At 34.6% G+C, this 23555-nt stretch overlaps 1 protein-coding gene across 1 annotated transcript in view; it reads right to left on the reverse strand.

The window, feature by feature from the left end:
* LOC111515174 (probable multidrug resistance-associated protein lethal(2)03659) overlaps window positions 1–20983 on the reverse strand; it is a 31297-nt gene extending 10314 nt beyond the window's left edge. The window contains 8 exon segments of the mRNA XM_074174999.1: window positions 2814–3533; window positions 5978–6036; window positions 6038–6536; window positions 10323–10479; window positions 13143–13573; window positions 15980–16210; window positions 19028–19151; window positions 20840–20983. Coding sequence (XP_074031100.1) covers window positions 2814–3533; window positions 5978–6036; window positions 6038–6536; window positions 10323–10479; window positions 13143–13573; window positions 15980–16210; window positions 19028–19113 — 2183 coding nt within the window. The 5' untranslated portion in view covers window positions 19114–19151; window positions 20840–20983.
* Window positions 20984–23555: the final 2572 nt, after the last annotated feature.

Below are 23555 nucleotides of genomic sequence, written 5' to 3' on the forward strand. Positions count from 1 at the left end.
GGAATGTAGTCAAACTAGCCAAAAACAAATATTATAAAAGTAGAATGGATAAAGCTACGAATAAATCAGAAGAAACTTGGTGTATCATTAATGAACTTACTGGCAAGACACACGAAAAATTTGTAGACATTCCGTTTTCTCCTACTGAACTTAATGACTTCTATTGCTCAATTGCCAAAGACTTGACGGAATATATAAAAACAGCCGGTGACCCCCCAGACCATGTGAACATTGAAGTTACGCATCTCTTTATATTATATGACACAAACATTACCGAACTGCATGAAACATTATTTTCCAGTAAAAATAAAAACTCCACAGGTTCAGATGAAATTTCTATAAATATTATAGAAAATATTCCTATGAAAATACTCGATATATTGGTTGGTTTAATAAATAATTCATTTAGTGAAAGAATCTGTCCAGTTTTTTTGAAGAAGTCGATTGTGTTAGCACTGCCAAAGGAAGAAGTCATGAATAGTCCTTCAAGTCTTCATCCAATTTCTCTGATCTCTGCAATGGCTAGAAAAATTAGTTAGAACAAGACTTTTTGAATGAAAACAAAATAATAAGTGATTGGTAAAACACGTCCCTAACTAGTTTATTAAAGAGGAACTGCTGTAAGGTCGGGTTCACTATATCGTTTACTTGAACTTGACCTATTGAATTGCAACAAGGATCAGATATGCGTTGTATTTATGCCTTACTGAATGAATGAGTGATTCAAACATAAAAGATTCATGGACCTAACATTGCCAACATCGGCGATATTGCTGGAATGAGAAATTATGGGGTAAAATTATCAAGTAATGAATAAACTTCCGAAAAAGATTGATGAAAATGATAGTTTGTTATGCTCGCGATACTGAAGTTTACAAAGTTGTAGTACGTAATTGTAGTCTAAGAATATCTACTTCGACTAGAAAGGAAAACGGACTTCGGATCATTCATTTAGCATCATAAGAAATTTATGAAGATCAACAAGGAATATATGTTCCTGGATTTCTACTGTCTTGAAGGAGTATAAAAATTATATTTGCAATAAAGGAAGACACTCTATTCGATACTCCATAAGAAAACTTCAATGATAATAATAATAATAAATATGCTTGCCGTTCCAATCTTACTCTACTCGTTTGGAGTAGTGAAGTGGACTCGGGAGGAGCTGTATCAACTCGACGTAAAAACCCTAAAAATGATGCATCTCTATAGGAGTTTGCATCCCAAATCGTCCGCCCCACGGTTGTACTTTCCCTGACAACAGGGAGGCCGTGGACTTTTGAGTTTGGAGTGTCTACATGACAAAATGGTACTGGATATAGCCTGTAAAGTCATCATGGGTTCGGATCGCCTTCTCTGTACTGTCCGTGACCATGAGAAGGCAGAAATTGAAGCATTTCTCTCCAGGCAGCTTCCCGAGCAGCTGATGAACTCGGTTTAGTTTTCGACAGTGAACTAGGTGACCACAACTCTGTCACCGAATAGGAACCTGTTCAGGAAAAAGCTCATATAAGAGTCGCAGATATCACCTCACTCCTGCGGAAACACAAGGATAATCCAATGCATGGGGTCTACTTCAATAACATTGAAGATCTTGGCTTATCAAAGCGCCTGACTTTCGCTTTCCTCAGGTCGAGTGGGCTGAAGTCATAAACTGAGGGGTTCATCATGGCTTGCCAGGATAGTGTCTCCAACACCTTAGTCTACCGCAGTCGCGTGATGGGTATAGAGGTTCCTGACACAAGGTGCAAGGCCTGCCGCGAGGCCCCGAGACCCTAATGCACTTGCTATGAGCCTGTCCAGCATATGCGGTCTCGGCCTATATCCATCGACATAACGCGGCCCTAAGAGTGCTATATTACTATCTAGGGCACTCTTACGGTATTGAAGAGACACCGTTGTTGCCGAACGCTCCGGGGGATATAGAATCCGTTGTGGGGAACGAGAAGTGCCGAATTCATTGGAACTATTCGTTCCCCACACTCAGGCTCATACAAACTAATAAGCCTGATGTAGTCCTTCTCGACCACCAGAGCAAGACGATATTTGTCATGGAGAAAAAGCAGAGGAAAACTGATAGATGGATTGATAAATGCCGCGTCTTTGGATTTTTGACATCCTAATATCGCGCAGAGTTATTATTATTACAAAACACACAAATTCTACTGACCTCGTATATACTGTGAACCGCCTGGGAATATAATGTAAAAGTTAGAATGGAAGACAAAAATAAAATAAAATAATCGGTGAACGATTTTGAAAACAATGTGGAAGGAATCCAAATACCTAGCGTTGAAAAAAAATTAGGTATTTTTAGGAAGCCTTGGTTTTGTGTTTCAGATAGTAACATTCATAGAGTGAGATCAAATAAATTGAATAACCAGGTTGGCCTGGGTGATCAATTTCGATATTGGAATGAAAAATACCCCTATTTGTTATCATTTCATCGAATTCACGCAAGAAATCACACTTGATATAATGAAATCTTACACAAATGTGTTGAATATGTAACTCCACCATATATTTCAATTGAAATATATCGTGAAGTTTCATCGAATCCAATTGAAAATGTTCCGGAACATTTATAATTCACCTACTAGAAACAGACGTCAACTTGTCTCCAAACATGAAACCGAAGTATTGATGCAATATTGCCAAACTTCCTTCAAAAAGTACGGATTTCAATGTATTCATCTTGAAAACAAAATTGAATTCCTTCCTTCTGAATCAAACTAGCGAGTTTCAACATTTCCACTACGTGAGTTCACCATTGAAGAGAGTCACAAAAAAGTTACTGTTCTAAAAGTACTTACCAGAATGTTATGAAATAGTCAGAGAAACTGTCCACCGCCTGCGACATTACAAAAATAAGCAGCACCGTGGCCGCTTTCAAAATATTTCCTCCAGCTTTCATATAACTTTTGTATACATGCCAGGATATACTTCCCTTGGCAGTTGCCTCTTTCTCCAGAACTTGTACCTCATTCTCCACAGCCTCCACTTTCGCCAGGGTCATGCGTGACTTCCTTCTATGCTCCTCTTCTTCCTCTTCGATGTCATGCAATAGTTTCGTGAAAGAGGAGTTGGAATTCCTGATATCTTCGTAAGATCCAGATACAAGAACCTTCCCTTTCTCCAGCAAATATATGCTAGGCACGTGCTTCAAGAACTGAAGCTGATGAGTTACCAAGACCACGCATTTTTTGGCCAAGTAGCCGCAAATACAATCTTCGAAAAGCTGTTTTGCCACGTGGGTGTCCACAGCAGACAAAGGGTCGTCTAGAAGATAAATGTCAGCGTCTTTGTAGATCGCCCTCGCTAGGTTTATTCTTGCTCTTTGTCCACCACTGAGAGACACTCCTCTCTCTCCTGCTAGTGTTCTGTCTCCATGGGGAAATAGGGTGAAATCCCTCTTCAAGGCGCAAACTCTCACAACTTCGTCGTACTTCTGCTGATCGAATTTCTGACCGAAGAGAATGTTTTGACGGACGCTACCTCCAAAGAGCCATGGTTCCTGCGACGCATATGAAATCCTGCAGGAGAAATAAAAAAATGAAGCATATGATTTTTCAATTCCTTCTTGGATATATTTGATGAATTGCCTTTATCGTATTAGATATTGCGAATCTATTGATATTAACATAACGTGACACTTCAACTTCTACGGTATTAACGAGACAACACCAGTATTGCATAATGCTTCCAAAATATTTTCTAGTGGTTTCATACTCGGGTTCTTGAGAATTGTAAGTAATATTATATTTGTATATATGAAATATTTTAGGTTGAATTTCAGCTAATTATAAGATAGCAAACTGTTGATGTCAAGAATTTTTTTACTACACTGAATTTGTTATGTACGAAAATCAATAACTTTCTTGAGGTTTTGAACTTGTTTGTTCCGTTCTAGTGTTTTTCGAAAATAGATCCCTGGAAATTCATTGGTATAGACCTTGCCTACGCAAATTTCATTCAATAGCTACAGAAATTGTGTCTATGTTTCGATGTTCAATATGAAACATCAAAAAATTTGATTTGTTGGAACTGATATCCAGTTGATCAACTGAGAGACACGTTTGCAATATTCATAAATTTTCAAAACATAAGAACACGGCCGAATTCACAATTCAAGAGTACAAAATCCAGGCTGGTAAGCTATAGTCAAATGGAACTTTTCATCTGCTACTGCCGTGAACATCATCAATGGTTTTTTGTGCGTTGATTGGGAGGACGGAGGACGAAGTCTTGAAGTATCAGCAATGACTGACTGATGAGCTGCGTGTTCACGCGTATTTATAATTTCAGAGAGAGGTGGGTAATGGTGAGAATGGTGGTAAGAGTGATGGCACGAAGTCAATTGCTCACTCCTTATCAGCACGCACTTTTGCTCAGTCGTTTTGATTGGGTCACGTTATTACTAGGTTGTTTTGATTGGTCCATGTTGTTGACAAGTATACTGCCGGTGGGATATCGATCGGAGTTGTATTCAAGAACATTTTCTACCTTCATGAGTACTGAATATCATGTCCTGTTAAATCATATACCTTCTATTTTTTTTGTTCGGATGCTTACAGGGTCTTTCACGACGAGCGTTCGTTAGGAATATATGGAGAAAAATTCAAAATGAAAACTTGAAGTTGAGTGGTAGTATGGTTTACAAAATGGCCTTCTCAACTAACATATATTCAACTTCCAGTCTCTTTGTGTTATACCTAAAGTTGAGGGCAACTTCCTTATTTCAAATAGAATACCCTGAATTTTATTACATTTTTGAATTTCTCAGCACATTTCAGGCCTACTTTGTGAAACAATGCCTATACCCAAATTTGTTGGTTTTCGAAATATTAATTTTTTTCTGAAAAATTTGACAGTTACAGCAACACTGCATAACTCATAGACAGTAACAGTTGGAGATGTGAAATTTCACAGAACTACACCTTAAGCATCAAGTTATGAATAGGTCCATAGAATTTTCGAAAATAATTTACAGGGTGGTCAAAATTTTCATCTAAAATATAAGATCGATAAAACTGATGAAACACGATGTAAGATATCAAATTCATGATGAATATCCTATACGTAAAATACACCCTTGGCAAGATATATCCGATTCTGGGAAATATTTGAAATGTAAATCATTTGAAGCAATACCAAACCAAGAAAGCTTTGAAAACAAATGAAGCTACAACAAATATATCAAAATTTGATGCGATATAATTGACGTATATTTCGTAGTTTTCTATTTGTGTGCAAAATGTCTCGTTTGGGGTATTCTAATGAAGATTTCCTGAATTTAATACATATTATTTGAATATAAATAAATATAGTTTAAGAACTAAAAATCACGCTTTTAAAGAACATCGAACTAAAGAGTTAAATTTTTTTTTTAATGAACTCAAAACAATAGCAAACGGTGTAATTGTAAAAAAAGTGACGACAAAAATATGACACAAAGCGCCCATGCATTTTCGTTCAAGTTTATTTAAAAAAGATATTTTTAACTTTTCAGTTCGATGTTCTTCAATAAAAGCGTGTTTTTTAGTTTTTAAACTAGGTGTATTTATTTTTCATTTTTTAGTTTCGTATGCTATAAAAGCGTGTATTCAGTTTTTTGAACTATATTTATTTCATCTGAATTTTGGGATCAATCAGCCGTATATTGTTTAGAAAAATGACCATTGATATTTTCCGATTCCGGAAAGGGAGCCTGAAAATCATTTTCCAAGCCCAAGGCAGCAGGCGCGCAAAGGAGGGTTATAAATGAGGCAGCAGGCGCGCGTGTAAATAAAGAAAATAATTTTTTCAAATGAAGAAATACTTGTAAAGTGAGTTAGAATTATATCAAGGAGGTTACATACAGCGCCATCTGCCCGCAAATAGATCAAGCAATACTGTCGAGTGTGTTAAAAATAATTCTCGCAAGCAAGTTTGGTATATCTTTCACATTGAAAGACATTTGTTGTACAAATATTTTTACCTTCCATTTATTTCTACAGATCCGGACTGAGGCTCCAACTCTTCCAAAATAACGTGCAACAAAGTCGTTTTTTCCACTTCCCACAGATCCAACAACAGCAACTAATTGCCCTGATTCGATATTCATTGTCACATTGTGCAGATTATTATCCGGGTTAGACTTCAACCATCTCACAGAAACCCTATTCAAATGAATTCCAGAATCCTTACCTGTAGGATTCGTGCGTGGTGAGGGCTTAGCATTCTTTCCGCTGGGGTTTTTGTTGCCATCATCTGTAGTATTACGTTCAATTTCCTCGTACAGCAGAAAAGAGCGTATCCTCTTGATGGAGATGAGCATTTCAGATACTTGAGATACGGCTTGAGGGAAGAACATGCTGAGGCCGTTCAGAAGTCTGTAGTAGGAAGTGACGGTAAAGGCATAGGCGGAGTTGAGTGTGTTTCCTGTGAGTACGTAGGTGATGATACACGTGAAAACTGCGGTTCTGTTCAAGCTTATTGAAAATGAACTCATGATTGCTCGTATTGTGGATGCCAACTTGATGTATTTCATTTCTCTCCTGAAAAACAAAGTCAGTGAATTCAAATGGGAATTCAACACATTGATTATTCAATCAGAAAGTTGAAAAGATATGCGTTTTATAACATTTAATAGGTATATACATATAAAGCTTATAATTTCTTATTCTACGAAAAATAAATTCACGAATTTCTCCAGAAAATGTCAGTTTCATATATGACGGTTACATTTCGGGTTCCCAAAAGCAAAGTCTGTAAATTCAAACTGGAATTTAGCAGATTGATTACTCAATCAGTAAGTTGGAAAAATATCCATTTCATAATATTAAGGATATGAACACTGAATCACATGGAAGTCACTATTTCTTATTCAGTTTGTACCTCGAATATTTGTCATGAAATTGAAACAGATATCACTTTCACGATTTTCATTATTCTGATTTAAAGGCCGTCGATTTCTAGAATTTCTTCCCGACGTTTCGCTATCTCGAGTAGCTAGCTTCTGCAGAGGTTCATATATCCCGAGTTCCTCTTCGATGACTGGGTATTTCGACTGCATTTGGTAAATTGTCAATTACATTCGTTGAGCTTTCCTACCTGCCGTCATGATGTTCTTTATTCTTGAACTTCTTAGAATGGGATTCCATATTTGGTTGAGGTTCACAGCTTCTTTTTTTAATTGAACGGTATTATTCAGCTTGCTCTGTTTGTTTGAGTCAAATTTAGTCATTGCAGTTTGGTTCCCTTCCCGTTGATAGATTGATCTGATATTTAGTATATACACATTGAGTTCTGAGAATCCAAGATGGCCGCAGCTACAAAATGGCGGATAACATATTTTTTCACAACTACCTCAATATGGGTATCGAATGACAGGGCTTCACTAGTAGAATAATAGTACACTTTGAAAAAGATGCAAATTCAAGAAAGCCACAGCTACAAAATGGCTGCAAATGGCCACAACTGCAACTACATATTATTTCATAACTACCTTAATATTTATTTTGTATAATTCATTGTTCATATGTAAGTATTTGTTTAGAAAGCATTTCAATTTCGTGTTATTCAATGTTTATATGAAAGAAGCTGTTTCAGGAGGGCAGGGCTGTCGCCATAGGAGGGATGGGAGGGAACTTCTCCCCCTGCTTTTTCGACTTGGGAAAAAGTTGGGAAATTTTGGGCTGTGAAGATAGAAAAAAATAATAGTAAAAAAATAAAAAATAAAAATGAAAGAAAACAAAAGAAGAGGTGATAAGAGAAGGGAAATAACCAGGAGAAGGTTGGGATTTCCCAACATGCATAACTTGGAGATCCCATACTTTGAAATTCTGAGTTGTTTAAAAACTTCAATAAAGTTCAATTTCTCCCAAGTAAGAGAACAGTCCACAAATGATACATGGTGGATATGGTGGAAGAACAAGGACCTTGGTCCAAAGTATAATAATTCCCATTATTATTTTCATAAGTACCAAAATTTATTTTTGTTTGTGCATACCCTAACGGGCATAAGCATTCAGCCAATCTTTGGATAGCTAAGTAAGAAAATTAATATATTATAGTAGTAACTAATCCCTTGGCTTTCTTTTTTTTGAAAGTTGAGAAATGTTGCTGGTGGGGTTGGGCAAATTTGGATTTCCTCCCTCCTGGTATTTATCTTCGCTACGACCCTGCAGGAGAGATTTTTTTTCCAGTTCGTGTCTTGAAGTGACCTGACAGTTGCTCCCATTCTTTATTTGGAAGATTCCCACATTTTTTGTATTGAGACGGAGTAGACGAAAGCCAAAAACTTTCTTTCCCAAAAATTAATCACTCCTGAAAATATAACCTTTTCAATATAAACAAGATTCCTCTGGCTGGGACTTAATCAAATAAGTGAATGAATGTCATTACGATGTCATCAATTACATAAATAGATTGAACTTATTCCATGACATGAAAAATCGTAATTTATAAATGAATTCTGTGGCGTATCCTTATAATATTATGCAGATTGGTACTGAAGGGCTTTAAGGCAAGTATCTTATGGCGAAACATTGATTGCTACCAGTGGGAATGACAGTGTTCCATGTGAATGGAACTTTACCATCCATTTGGTATATTGTGTAGAAATCCTGTGAATGATATCTGGTTTGATTCCATAACTAATGCTCGAAATACAAACTGAGTAGAAAAAATAGTTTTTTGTATAATTCAATGTTCATATGAAAGTATTTGTTTCGAAACAATTTTTCTTTCGTGTAATCCAATGTTTATATGAGAGTATCTGTTTCAGGAGGGGTTTTTATTCCAATTTTTGTCTGAAAGTTACTTCTTTGTTTCATCTACACATCTATGTATAAAGTTACTACTTTTAAAATTGATTGCTTTCTTCCTTTCTTTGAAATATTCTCTCATTTTTTTTATCAAGATGGAGTGGTAGAAAGCCAAAAACTTTTTTTCCCAAAACTTATTGATTCCTAAAAATATAACCCTCTCAATATAAACAAGAATCCTTCTGGCTGAGATTTAATCAAATAAGTGATTGAATGTCATTACGATGTCATCGATGACATAAGTAGATCCAACTTATTCCGTGACTTAAAAAAACGTATTTTATGAATGAATTCTGTTATTTTTTCTTATAACATCATCCAGATTGGTACTGAAGAGCTCTGAGGCAAGTGTCTTATGTCGAAACGTTGATGTCTACCAGTGAGGATGGCAGTGTTCCATGTAAGTGAAATTTTACCATTCATTTAGTATATTGTGTAAAAATCCTGTGAATGATATCTGATTCAATTCCATTTTTTTTTATGAAAGAAGCTGTTACAGGAGGGTTTTTCTTCCAGTTTCTCTCTGAAAGTTATTTCTTCGCATGATCTACACATCCATGTATAGAATTACTCATTTTAAAATTGATTGCATCCTTTCTTTCTTTGAAAAATTTCCACATTTCTTTGTAACAAGATGGAGTAGAAGAAAGCCAAAAACTTTCTTTCCCAAAAATACCTTAATATGTTGCGGTACAAAATTGACGTATCGAAAAAATTGGTAAACGGCGCTATCAGCTACATTTCAGAAATCATTTGGCCTCAGTTTCATCGAACTCAAATGTACGAAACAGGTGTACCGTCAGTTCAGGTCAACTTTGGAAGACGAAGTTCAATTATGTTACATCCGAAAGACAGATGTCACCCTCAGTTTTGTCACGAGCTTTCACTGTCCTGAAAATACAAGGCAGCACTGTAAGTAGACCACACAGTTGTTTATTTAGGCCCGAAATTGTTTGAAGAAAGACAAGCATACGTGGCCCTAAGTCCAGTTAGGTCTTTGGAAGGCTTATGTATTGGTAAGTTAGAGTGCAACAAAATATCGGAAAATAAACCTTGTAATACTGAGGCACTTAATGAGCTGAACAGAATGAGAAGAATTGAGTAACAAAATCAGAAACTGAAAACTCAAAATGAAATGATTAAAAAAATTATGTTGAATGGTTTCATTGAAAAAAATTAATAAATGATGTAGATAATGTACTGTAAGCTAAAAAATTAATCGACGGTCTTCAAACCTAAATGAATATAATGACAATGAAAACCTCGGCTGCGAAAAGCTTGACCATTTTGTCAGAAACAGATATCATCCACCAGAACACTACGTAATATGTGAAAGAGTATTGAGAAAAACTTCACTCAAATGGATAATTCAAATATATAGAACTAAAATCTGCAAAACTATAAATGATTTTTCTCCAAAATCCTGAAGAAAAACTCGAAATTGAATACACGATCACAATTCAGGTATAACACAATACATGGGAATGGATACGTTGAACAAGAAAACTGACTTACTTTCTCACAGTTTCCACCAGCTTGGAAAATGGCTTTTCCCAAGTGTACATTTTTATGACTTGAATCCCAGAAATTATCTCATTCATCAGACGAACTCGTTCATCTGTTCGGTAGGCTATCGTTAACCGGAATTTTGAAATTCTATTGCCCAACAATGCTGGAATAACAATTGATCACGTTGAAAACGAAAACTTGTCAAAGCAAAATAATTCAAGATTTGTTAAAAACAATCAGTTGTTCAATTTTGATATCATGGAAAACCCCATTCCTAATTATGAGAGAAGATTTCTTTTTCACGAAGAAACTTTTATTTAAATTGACTTGCATGTATGTTAAAAAATCTTGCAAGTTTAATTTGACCCACTTCCCACTATTCGATTGACCTGAAATTTTGCATGCTGGTCCATGATAGTGCATGTTAATCATAAACGTGACCTAATGCTGCTGCCAGGATCGGCTCCGTACGAGAGATCTCCTCAGCGGTAAATAGCAGGGACACGAAATTTTGTATACGCATTCGTTTATGATAGGCAGTTGGTAGGCCCACCATGGAATAGATGCCACATCCAGGGTTGGCTTCAATAAAAAAATATATTTCTAGAAAAAAAATTAAATCAAGCTTTCACCTTTAAATGCCTACTTCCCGACTCTAAAAAGAAAACAATTAATGGTGTAGTAGGTTGTAAGAACCCATATTCATTTGCATTGTGAAAAAATATTATTATCTACCACCCCTCTAAGTTCCCAGAGTAAGAGGGTCCATCATGCAATGTGGCACAACAGGCATACCATGACTTGTATGATTTGGTGAGATAATAATAATGAAAAAGTGGCACATCTTTCAACAAATTACCACGCAAGTCAAGGTGAAGCCGTGCCGAGGACTGAGTGGTATCAGGGTGTAAAATGATGTAAACGTACCACCTCAGGGCACCGGAGCGCAACCCATTGTATATTAGCTCTTTCTGCTAAACGAAGCTCTGGGAGGGTTGACAAATATTTCTTCGGTACTCGTGGGAACACTATAGGAAATAGGTAAATATCAACACAAAGGAAGAGAAGGTTAGACAAAGAGAAATTAAAATGAAATGAAAAACTTGTCAATGGAAGCGTTAACTTGAAACGCCAAAGGCCTCCTGATAGAAGAATTAGACTGTTCGAAATTAACTGGGACTTGGCCATGTAATAATGACACCATCAATGAAATGAATAGACTAAAAAATATAACAGCTAATTCTTATATAAGGTATGCCGGAGGAGTAGGTACCTACCTACTTCTATAGAATATAGTTTATCCTAATAACAGTTTTCACCGTTCCTTAAGTTTTTCTATTGAAGGACTCTCCGTTTTTTAGATAGACTTTCGTATTGATCGATAACTATTGATTGAAACTAAAAAATAATGATAGAAAAACTTTTAAAACAAACTCTCATTTAAGTGCCCTAAAAAGATCAAAATGAAATTTTAAATCACATTAATTTATAACTTTACAGAATTGAAATTATAATAAAAGCTTGTCGCGATAATTTCAATTTGTTATTGAAATTTTGTGATTAGTTAGGCACCTACTAAACTTGTAAACAATTCATAATCTTTGTAATTAAGTAAGTGCCGTGAATTCTTAAAATGTGAGACTTTAACCTTGAATAACTTTTGTGCACACATAGGGATTATCGAATTTGAAATTTATTGCAGTACCTAGTTGATCTGTCAGAATGTTTCTCAATTTAAATTTCATGTGATTGAATATGTAGAGATTCCTTTTAGGTATCGCGATAAGCTTTTATTCTAATTTCATTTCTGTGAAGTCATAAATGAATTTGGTCAATGTGATTTGGAATTTTATTTTGATCTTTTCAGGGCACTTAAATAAAAGCTTGTTTAAAAAGTTTTTTATCGTTATTTTACTCATTAACTCAAAAATTTTGGTTTCCAACTTCGAAGCTAACGAAATTCAATACAGCCTTCTAACCCCCTTTTAGGTGGATGTTACTGATTCTTATTTACGCTATACAAAGGACCTTTCTGCATATTTCAAGATTGTAGGTTCAGTAGCTTCGGCTGTACGTCAATATAAGAGCAGGCATCAGCTAGTAATTTATATTTTTACTTCAAAAATACAGTTACAAAAAAAAATGTCAACTGCACTGCCCGTGTTCGGATCGGGTTCCCGGCGATGGCGCTTCATTGCTTAAACCGCCCCTGTACCAACGCGTATCGTTCCCCGTCTTCCTACAGTAGACGTGACGCGTTTTGGCAGAGACAACGCAATATCTACATGAGTAATTGTTCTGTGAACAATTTCTTTCTCTTACGCATTACAAACTTCGTGTACCCTGTAATAACTGAATTTGGATCAGGTTCAATTCTCGTTTGATTGCAAAGTTGAGAATTTCCATGATCCTCAGTTGGAAACTAAATCATCAATACCATAACGGTGGTGAGATTTGAAGAAATTATACCACCTACGAAAGATATGTTTTCAACAATATAATTGGTGAAATACGTGGGGTTTTCTTCAAAGTGTATTATCATGGATGAAAAATTGATTTTGGAGACAACTGCCAAAGAAGATCCCAGCAGGGGGACAAGGTCGCAAGTTATTGGAGAAATATATGACCCAAACTAGTACATCCAGCTTGATTCAGCCAATATCATGAAACTAGGTAATGGAAGTTAGATCAATAATTCAAACTTCTGTACGATGTGATTGAATAAAATAGAACTTTTTAGGAAATGTACAGCTACTTTTCCATAAGATGTTTTGTTTCAATTATATTGGCAAATGCAATCATAAAAAAGTAACTCTCAAAACTCACTCTGAAGTGGAATGGATAGTAACAAAAATAAAATGCCAGTCAAGCCAGTATATCCAACGTTGTTATAGCAAAGATACATAACCACAAATAACTCCGTTGGAGCCATCCATAGATGATGTATGAAATGAGTAGCCTGATCGAATCTTCCTACGTCGTTTGTCAATAAGTTGACCATCTGTCCAATAGTGGTTTCTGCCAAAGCAGAAGTACTCAGTCTCATCGCTTTTCTGTATATCAGTGAACACAATGCCACTCTCATCTTCATTCCCACTTGCATTATTCGGAAGTTGAAGTTGTGAATGCATAAGACGTTCAGGAGGGCGGATACTACTATCATCACGGCGCACTGATAAGCGTCGCTTCTATCGGCGTCTACTTGATTGGTATCGAAAATTGTGAGGAGTCTCGAAATCAGTAACGGTTGGGACATTCTGAAATAAAATGTGATGATTTATAAAGTGATATATTTGATGTGGTATACATTACACAGATTTCAGCATTACAGTAGATGTACAAGAATCACTTAAATGGAATGAATAAAAGCACTTTTGTCTAAATACCATTGGACCTAAATACTAGTAGACCTAGCTGACAAACTATCAAATCTGAATATCAAAAATGATATCAAACTAATATCGTTTGACGTAAAAAACATGTTTCCTAACATCCCAACAGACGAATGTCTTCCCCTCGTGAAATACAAATTAGATAAGAGTCATACAAATCCATATATAACTACGAATATTGCAATCTCCTTGGTACATGTCTGAAACAAAAGTTAACAGTAGAAATCGAACAAAACAAGGAGCCTAACTTCTTAGATTTGAATATTTCAAGAGTTAATAATGATTTTCAATTCAATATCTACCGGAAAAACACGCTCACAGACTGTACAATTCCCTTTAACTCTTTCAGTCCGCTCCCACAAAAGTTATCCGCGTTTAGGTCAATGATACACAGAGCTTTCGCAATCCCTTTATCGGAAAAAAAAATTCCAAGATAAAATAAAAATAATTAAGCAAATTGCAGTGAACAATAGAGTGTGGCGAATGCTCTGCAGTATATACAGGCCAAACCGGTAGAAATTTTGGAATAAGACTGCGTGAACACGTCTGCTTGGACAAAAAATCTGCATTGTACGAACATCTTCAAAAATCAAACCACAATATGAATGAAGTTAACCTCAAAATCCTACATATATGTAATGAAGGGAGAAAAATGAATCTGTTGGAGGCCATGGAAATCAACAAGTCAATTAAAAACCCGAAACATATACCCCTGAACGAGCAAATTGAATTTATGAGTTTAACAACCCCTAGAATTTTCATGGTGTATTGTAATTTGGCATACTGTCTCTCAAGTATCTGTCCTTGCAGCATACCTGAAATTTCTAATGAAATCGATATTTCAAAATTCAGATTTCATTTTCTTACTTGATAATGGGATCAAACCCGAAACCGGTCGTATAAATGAAAATTTTTCGGTCGTATTTAGACAAAAGTGCTTTTATTCATTTCATTTAAGTGATCATGAATTACCATGAAGTAAACAATTCATCGATCATACATATGTATGAGAATCTTAGCATAGGGCAAGATTGGCACCGTTTGTCCAATTTTAAAACTTTGATTTTTTAAGTTCTGATATCGAAGATAATAAAAATAATAATAATATAACTTCATTCACAAAAGATGAATACAAATATAAATACAGATACAAATAAGTGACAACATAGAATAAATGAATAGAATTATGTACAAAAAACATATGCATGTAACATTTAGAAAAATGACAAAATGAAAATATCATAAAAAATTTTGATATGTGAAAATTGTAACAATTTAAGAATGCGTAAGTATATAAATGAATGAGTCAATCATCATAAAGAATACACACTGCAATAATTATTGCAATCAAATACAGTCCCTCTTCATAGCTTCTGTGACTACCGGATTTTCATAACATTTTTTTGAAACAGAATCGAATCTTTTTTCTCCACAAACAAACATGACGTGATTTTGATCCGCTCTGTTTATTTGAGATGAATGATATTGGTTGATTTTGGCTAGAATGTATAAATAGTGATTGAAATTCGAAAGTTCAAATGAATGCTCGTAGAATTCATCAATAATTTCATTAATAATTTCATTGACTAATAAACTTTCCATAAAATATTCATTCCTAACGAAAGATTCAGTAGTCATAAAAAATGAGAAATAAAACTGTCTATGTTTCTTTACCTCTTTCATTAGTAACTAACTAAACTAACATTCGTAATGTTACTGCTGATTCGTCCTATAAGGACATTTTGAAACAATCACAATATTGTGATTGTCAGGAAATGCAATTTCAATGCAAGTGTTAAAAGACATAGAAAATTTATTTCTCATTTTTCATAATGATCTAACATGTAGTAACGGCCACAACCATCAATGGATTCAGTTATTCACTGAGATTATTTATTTTTTTATAAGTCTATATCAAATTCAACTCACTAGTCATAGAATTCCAAGTACAACAAAAAATGTCTGTTTTCATCTTATCTATATTATCATATTCAGATGGATCCAACCGAATTTTTATCTTTCAGTATTTCAATGGAGTAATTCATTGATAACTGTATCTTCTGTAAATAATTCACTGCTCCAACCATAACTATTAGAGATTTACTTTGAAGTTGTGGCGCAAATGTAGATCACCATTATATTCAAAGTATCAGATTGTAAATGTAGGACAAATTTGAAATATCAGATTTGGAACTCAATGTGTTATGATTGGCAATATTAAATTCTCACCTCAAATATAAAATGGTGAAAAAATCAAATAGTTTATAATACCTGATAATTTCTGAAACAACCAATATAGTTCCCAATAAGACAAGTTCCAGAAGAAAAACACTACATAGAGCCTTCATCAGGGAGGGATTGTCATTTTTTGCTACCTGACGATCCCAAGCTGCCTCCATTCGATCTCCAAGTTTTCCAGAATCATGTTTTCTTCTATGTTGGTACATATCATCTTCTGTTAGTTCTCTTTTGTATCCCTTTCTGAAGTAAGGAAGCAACCAACTGGAAAGAAAAACAATGAGTATGTTAGAAAAGGCCTCTTTGCGGTTATATCAAAAACAGCAACGAGTGCAGAATGATGGAAATCTGGATTTAAGACTTCGGAATGTTCAAAAACAAATCTTCTAATTATTTGGAAACCACCATCTACGGAAAGAATCAACTTGATTATTGAAAAAAGTCGCAAAACAAAAAAGTCCTGGCCCTGGCCAGGGCCAATGAAGAAGTGAATAACATTATTGAAATCACTATTGGAAATATTCATTATATCTCCAGTCGTTTCTCTCCTGCCGGTGTTGTGGACAACTGAAAAGCTGTACTCAGAGCTGTCATTTTGGTGGTGCATGTCCAGTTCTGAGACGACTAAGGTCGGCCTAAGTTTCCATTTCCATGTTGCAATTCATTCTGCGTAGTTCATTGTTAGCTGAAGTTGGCCATTTCTGTTTTCGGACACCGCCATGAAAGTTTCTACCTGCTAATATATCTATGTGAAATGTTTTCTGATTGCTAACTGCTAAATGAAAGGGTACTGTGTGCTAATATGTCAGCTTTCTTTTTTCCTGGTATCCGATATGTGATGTGGTTCATATTATCTCGACTTTTTCTCTCCTTGGTGGACTTTTAAAAACTCGATATTGATTAGTTGTAGAAGACGGTGTCCAGTTATTTATCTCACATGAATGATTTGTAAAATTCACACTCTTGTTTAAAAATAACAGCCGTTACCACGCATTCTTCTGTTTTGAAAACATTATCTTGATAACGGAACATGTCTTGACACACAAACAACGACGCATGGTGTGCAAATTGTCCATTAATTATCATGGTTAGTTCAAGGATTTCATCGTAGTGAATTGATGGAAAACTCAATGACTTTTTTTAAGGATAAAACATAAGCACTACAGAAATCACTTGAGATTAGATCCTTTTGAAAAAAACGTTCTCACGAAGATGATTACACGTAAACGCAGTTATCCAAATGAAATAGTTCTTGAACAGTGAAGTTTGAGATTCACTGAGTTGAACCTCAAAACGATGAGCAGCCACAGTCTGTCGCGTATTTCTGATATGTACTGCTCTTGGTGGAATCAAATGTGCCAAGTCACTTGAACACTTCCCGTGAAAGTATATATAGGAGAGACAAATCTCTAACATGTCTTCATGTTCCAGAATGTCAACATTGCAAGTGATATTCGCGTCTCCCAATCAGGCAAGTGGCTCTTTTCTGGATGGAATCCAGCAGCTTCAGGGTATGCTTACGGGAGGAGCTTCATACATGCGAACAATACTCCAAAGGTTTGACCTGAACTTCATAAAGCAACAAAAGTTGCTGAGGTGTGTGCAGTTTTCTCGTTCGAAACAGTGTTCAAAACTTCTGAAAAGTTGCTTTTGCATTTCCAGCGACGTGATTGTGCCAAGATATATTGGTGTCCATTTCAACCCCCAACAAACTTATCGAAGCAGAAAGTGAAATTGTCTGACCTGACATTATTATATCCGGTTCGGAGACATTCATCTTTTTGGAGAAAACCGATTCCTGGGTTTTTGTGGCACTGAATTGAACATGGTCATTTTCACCCCACTTCAAAATTACTTCTAGATCTTCAATAAGATATGCAACCACCTGCTGCCGGTAAAGATGTTCATCCGCCGCCAATGTCTTGGAATCCAAATTGAATGACGAAACAAGCGTACTGTCGCCAGCAAAGCAATATATTAGATTCTTGGTTTTTCCCAATAAATCGTTGATATATAATAGAAAGAGGGTTGTAAATTAAAATTTCGCTTGATTCGTGTAGAGTTCACTTCAAGCAACATAACCTCCTCACGGTAGTGTGTATATTTATACTTGAAACTGTGTGTCTCATTTATAAACATAAACAAAATTTCATTACAGATAGTAGATATGCCACCTGCCAAAGTGACCATATCAAACTACCTTTACCATATTCCACTTCAGTGGAGGACTCCATTATATATATAACGGCTGCAAGATGTACAACCACCGTCCAAATTATATCAAAAATATACAGTCCAACACTGGCTTCAGAAAAGCTGTAAAAAGAGTTCTTTCCGATAGAACCTATTATAGTTTGGAAGAATATTATGGGAATATAATAGACATAATAAATATACCAAAACTTTACATTTCGATATCATATACCTACTATTGTTTATTATATTTTAAATTTTAAATGAGTGACTGATTGCTTTTTAACAATTCAATTTTATAAAGTAGTGACTACGTATACTATGTATACTAAGTAAATAATTACCTAAATGTTATTCATATAAATTAATTTAATTAATTTTATTTTTACAGGCTTTGTCAACAAGATATTATTCTTTGATAATAAAGCATATTTTGAATTATAGATTGACAATGTAGATTCCTGAGAAACACCAGCATTGTTTCTGGAAGCTGGAGGAGCCATAGACAAAAATGATTCGACAAGCCATAGCTTCGAACCCTCATGCCACACACGGTCAGAGGCCTCAAACATATCAAGCGCAACAGCTCTTGACTCTCCATGTTTCTCGATTGCGTTATTCCAAATATGGGTGACATACGATAGAAGGTCGCCTGTTGATATTTGTTTCTGAAGCCATATTGATGAACACTCAAGATGTTGAAGTCTTTCAAATATTTGAGGATATGTTGGTTTACGATTCTCTCCATGATTTTTGATATCACTGATAGCAAAGCGACTGGTCTATAGTTATTCGTAGTTATTTATAGTCTATAGTTATTCATAGTTATGGTTTTCACTATTTCGTCATTTTCTTTTTTTTTTTGAAGATTGATAAATATATACTAACCAAAAACATATTTCTGATATTATATTTGATCTATCTACAGGATTTTTCTTCAGTGGCTTTCCATCTATGAGTTTTTCCTCCTCCATGATCGACTGAACTCAATCTTCACAATCTGCAGTCTTATCTGGAAATAATAATTGTAAGAAATATCAATTTCAGAAATTGAAAAATTGAAGTCATGAAAAATGAGAAATAAAACTTTCACAGTTTTTATACCACTTGTATTTGTAACTAACGTTACTGCAGTTTTGTCCTATAAGAACATTTACAAACGAATACATTTTTTATAATGATCTCCTGCCACATAGTTATAGCTACATCCATCAGTTCATTGAAAAATTGAAGATGTAATCAAAAAAAATGCTGAATTACCTATATGCCTTCTCCTTCATGTCAACCAAGTTGAAGGTAAACTTTTTTCCATAGAATACCTTGACCTGCAATTTTTTTCCACAAAACTCACACTGAATTAATCATACAAGCAAGAACTGATATTCTGATAAATTGGATTGAAAATGCTTCAATCTTCCTACTGAAATTCAACAATGGATATTCCTTCTATTTGTCTATCGGAAAATCTTGCTGTCGTGTCACATCAGAAATCCATAAATTTGACCATTTCTTACCCGTCATCGGACGTCTATTACATTTCATTATCATGCAGTATTTTAAGAAAATTTCTAGATATTTTTTTGGCAATCAGGTTATGAATAATAGTAGCTTCGGCTAAACTTCACTAAAATGTTAAAATACTGCTGTTGCGCATTTTATTCCATATAGAGTTCAATATACAGGTTCAATTGAATCCAGTTCAACTCTCAACTTGGCTTAAATATTGTTTTCCACCGTTCAATCGAATTCCTACTGCTCGGAGATGTCAAAATACAAAAATGGTAATTCTGCACGGGTTAGACTCAGAGTCACATTCAGATACAATAACATGTATGGTACGTGAATAATTTCACGTACCATACAAGGATTTTTTCCACTCAGAAAATTACGTATAATAGGAAAAACCTTTGGTGGACTTTATTACTCAATTTGAACGAGGAGTTAACAAATGAATTTTATTTGGGAAAAATCGATAGGCATATCATTTTTTTCTTCAAAGATATCCAATTCAATTCTTGTATCCACGAGATCGTTGACAATGAAAATTATATTTTTATTGTCAACTATAAAATTTCATCAACTGTCACTTCTCACCAAATATCACTGAAATATCTCAAATGGTTTCGGAAATATTGAATCATTTCAATTTTTCTTCTTGAAAATTCAACACCTCGTAATTCCGTAATGAAATATTTTTGGACCACAGTTTATATAACAACCATCAATAGTTTTTCTTGTAAATTTACACTCTTGAATATTCATTAAGGAACATTAAGATTATCATTAAGGAACACCCTGTATACATAATCAAATGTTTCCAACTTATTTTCTGGAAAAATATGCATTGCTGGACTGAACTGTCCTCAAAGAACTATCCCAGTTATCATATAAATATCGTCGACATGTGACGACAATTAAGTCCTCTATCGATCCCATAGATGGCACTTTCATTAGAAGAGATTTCATCGTCCTTATTTACTCAGACTTATCCTTTGAGGACAGCCGAGAACAGCAATGCATTTGTGGTTCAGCCTAGCACTACTGATAAGATGTATGGTGGGTCGAAACAGCGCTTTCTGGTGTTGAATCGTAAATACGTTGTGTTTGAGCTATGATTTTCAACACTCCATTATACATGTACACTTGAAAAATTCTTCGAATGTTTCAATGGATTCAAAATAGCAATTTTGTGATACTTACATTTTATCGACAGTCAGTCCAAAGTCACATATTAAATACTAATATCGCAATCACCAAACTCAGAATGACTGACTGTCGGATTCGTCTTACATAATGAATAATATTCCATTGATATCATTATCAGTAATCTGAAATTTATCTTTATTTATCGCATCATAATTGATTTTTGAGGATTTTTAGTCTTTATGAGTTGAAGTCAAATAAAATAATATGACGCAAAAGTTCTTATCGCCGATTGTACAGGATGGGCTCTTCATGAGAGAACAGATAATTCATGAATCTTTCTGAACTAATATGCTTTCTATTCTATATTCTCATGTAATGAAACTCCAATGATGTGTCAATCTGAAGAAGTTTATTCAATTATCTGACCCTCATGGCTCAAACATCTAGACTTTCAAAAGACAGCTCATAAGAGTGATTCCAAACAAAACAGATCAGTGTTTGAATTTTAACATAGTAATACAATCTTGACCAATAAAAGACACGATGCTGCGAAGAAATAATCACCTTCTCGAGATGGCCATATGAATAAAATCAATGAAATTAATTTTTCCTGCTGTTACTACATAGAAATCTGCAATTTTCCCAAAATACTTTGGTTATTCATGATAGTCATGTTTGTTTTACATATTTTTGAATATGAACTTTCCTATAAATCAAACATTAAAAACCTGTAACTATTTCTACATTTCATTACTTTTTTGGGTGATGATGATTGGCAGCTGTTGGCTTAAGCAGACATGAAGTAGTATTCCTCTTTTTCTGCTATTGGTTAAATGTCATTGATGTCTTAGAGATTTCATCTTCAAAGATTTTCAAATTGTTACGATGTTGTTCTGTGGTCTATGATATAATAACCTCCCTATTTGCCTGAATGGAATGATAATTATTCGAAAAGAAGAGTTTTTGAAAAATATTTGTGATAGTTATCACTTCAAAAATGTTCACTTATTGCTTCCAACTCCTGGTCAAGACCACAATAACTTTCTTGGAAAAATAGTGTTATTTTACTCCGTGTTGTGATTGAGAAAATCCTGAACAGTAAGAAATCAAATGAAAACAGTTTTTAGTGGAGGAAATAGAGTTTTTATCGATCATTTTCGAATGTTTTCATTTTTCACAATCTGAATAAAACCAAAAATTATGATGGAGAACTCTATTCAGGTTTAGAAAAGGCTTTTTTTAGTTCTTCCAGTTTACTGCGTAAGCTCGAAGTATTTTTTTACGTTCAGAAAATGAGTGTTGGGTGGATTCAGAAGTGAAAATTTCAAGCTCTAATTTGAAGGATTTATACAGGATATTGAAACAATTTTCTGAATTGAATGTCATTTACAAATCAGCAAAATACAAACATCGCCGTCTTGTAGAAATAAGAAAACGTTGTTTTATCACAATAGAACATCTAACGCCGACACCTTGAATAAAACATGTTTGACCATAGTGAAGTAGTTAACCAAAAAAGGTTATTCTTCGAATAATATTTCTCTTTCCGTTGACGGTGGAGCCTATAGACAATGCCGAAACAGTGGAAAATCTGTTCAATCATTTTTTAAACAAGTGCCATATGATGTAACAAACAACATTCCACAAACAAGAAAATATCCCGACTGGAAAGTACATTGTTCGAATCTGATATTAGCGCTTCATTCGCAGTGCTATCTTCTGAAAAATTTGATAACGGTACATTCTTAATTGCTGATAGTATATTACGGGCAAGAAGAGAGTCGTATGCGCTATGGTATTTGTTTCTGGGAATGGTTAACCACGTCTCAGGAAGTTTTCATTGTACAAAAAAAGTTATCAGGTGTATCATGAATGTGCCTAGTACCGAGAGCTGTAAAAGTTTTTTCAGCAAATACGAAAGCCTAACACTGCCATCGTTATATATTTTTGAATTGTGTATCTATATTTTCAAGAATAGATATAGATTTTTGAAGAATTCTGATATACATCAAATAAATACTCGTTCTCAAAATCACTTCCATGTACCAATTAAAAAAAAAATAGTACATTTCAGCTCTCCTGCTAATGATAGCTTGGGTGTATTTAATAAATCACCAAATGAATTGAAAAACTTTTCTTCGTTATTGACTTTCAAAAAGCAACTCAAAAAATCACTTGTTACAAGATGTTTTTATTCAACAGATGAATTATTTTCAGAAGATATCTCATAAAAATATTGTAATTAATATTTCTCTTATCAAGATGGAGTAGTACAAAGCCAAAATCTTTCTTTCCCACAAATTAATCACTCCTAAAAAAAATATAACCCCTTCAATTCAAATTTCTCTTATATTTTACATTTTTATATGTTTTCATATATTTTTAGCGGCGAGTCTTTGTAATCCAAAGCTCTGAATGTGATATTGTTGAATTTACCTTGTATGTTTCTTTTTACTAGACTTGACCTGGAAAATTATTAATAATGAATTAGGTATAAAAAAGAAAGATGGAAAAGAAAAAATCATTCTTCAGCAGAAGGATACCGTTATCTCTGACCCACACAAAGTTGCATTAACTTTTGCTGAGCATTTCGCTAATGCATCAGATTCCGCAATGTTAAATCATTTTGGTCAGAATATGTCTCTTCCCTGTACTAGAGTAGAAAATGTCACCATCAATTATCCATACCCATCTTACCCTATCACAGAATATGAAGTAGTGGATTGTCTTAATAGAATGAAAAATAAGACATCTTCAGGCTATGATGAAT

This window comes from Leptinotarsa decemlineata, unplaced genomic scaffold, assembly GCF_025532065.1.
Source record: "Leptinotarsa decemlineata unplaced genomic scaffold, Ldec_3_MD MMD2_tig00000882_RagTag_RagTag, whole genome shotgun sequence".
NCBI lineage: Eukaryota > Metazoa > Arthropoda > Insecta > Coleoptera > Chrysomelidae > Leptinotarsa > Leptinotarsa decemlineata.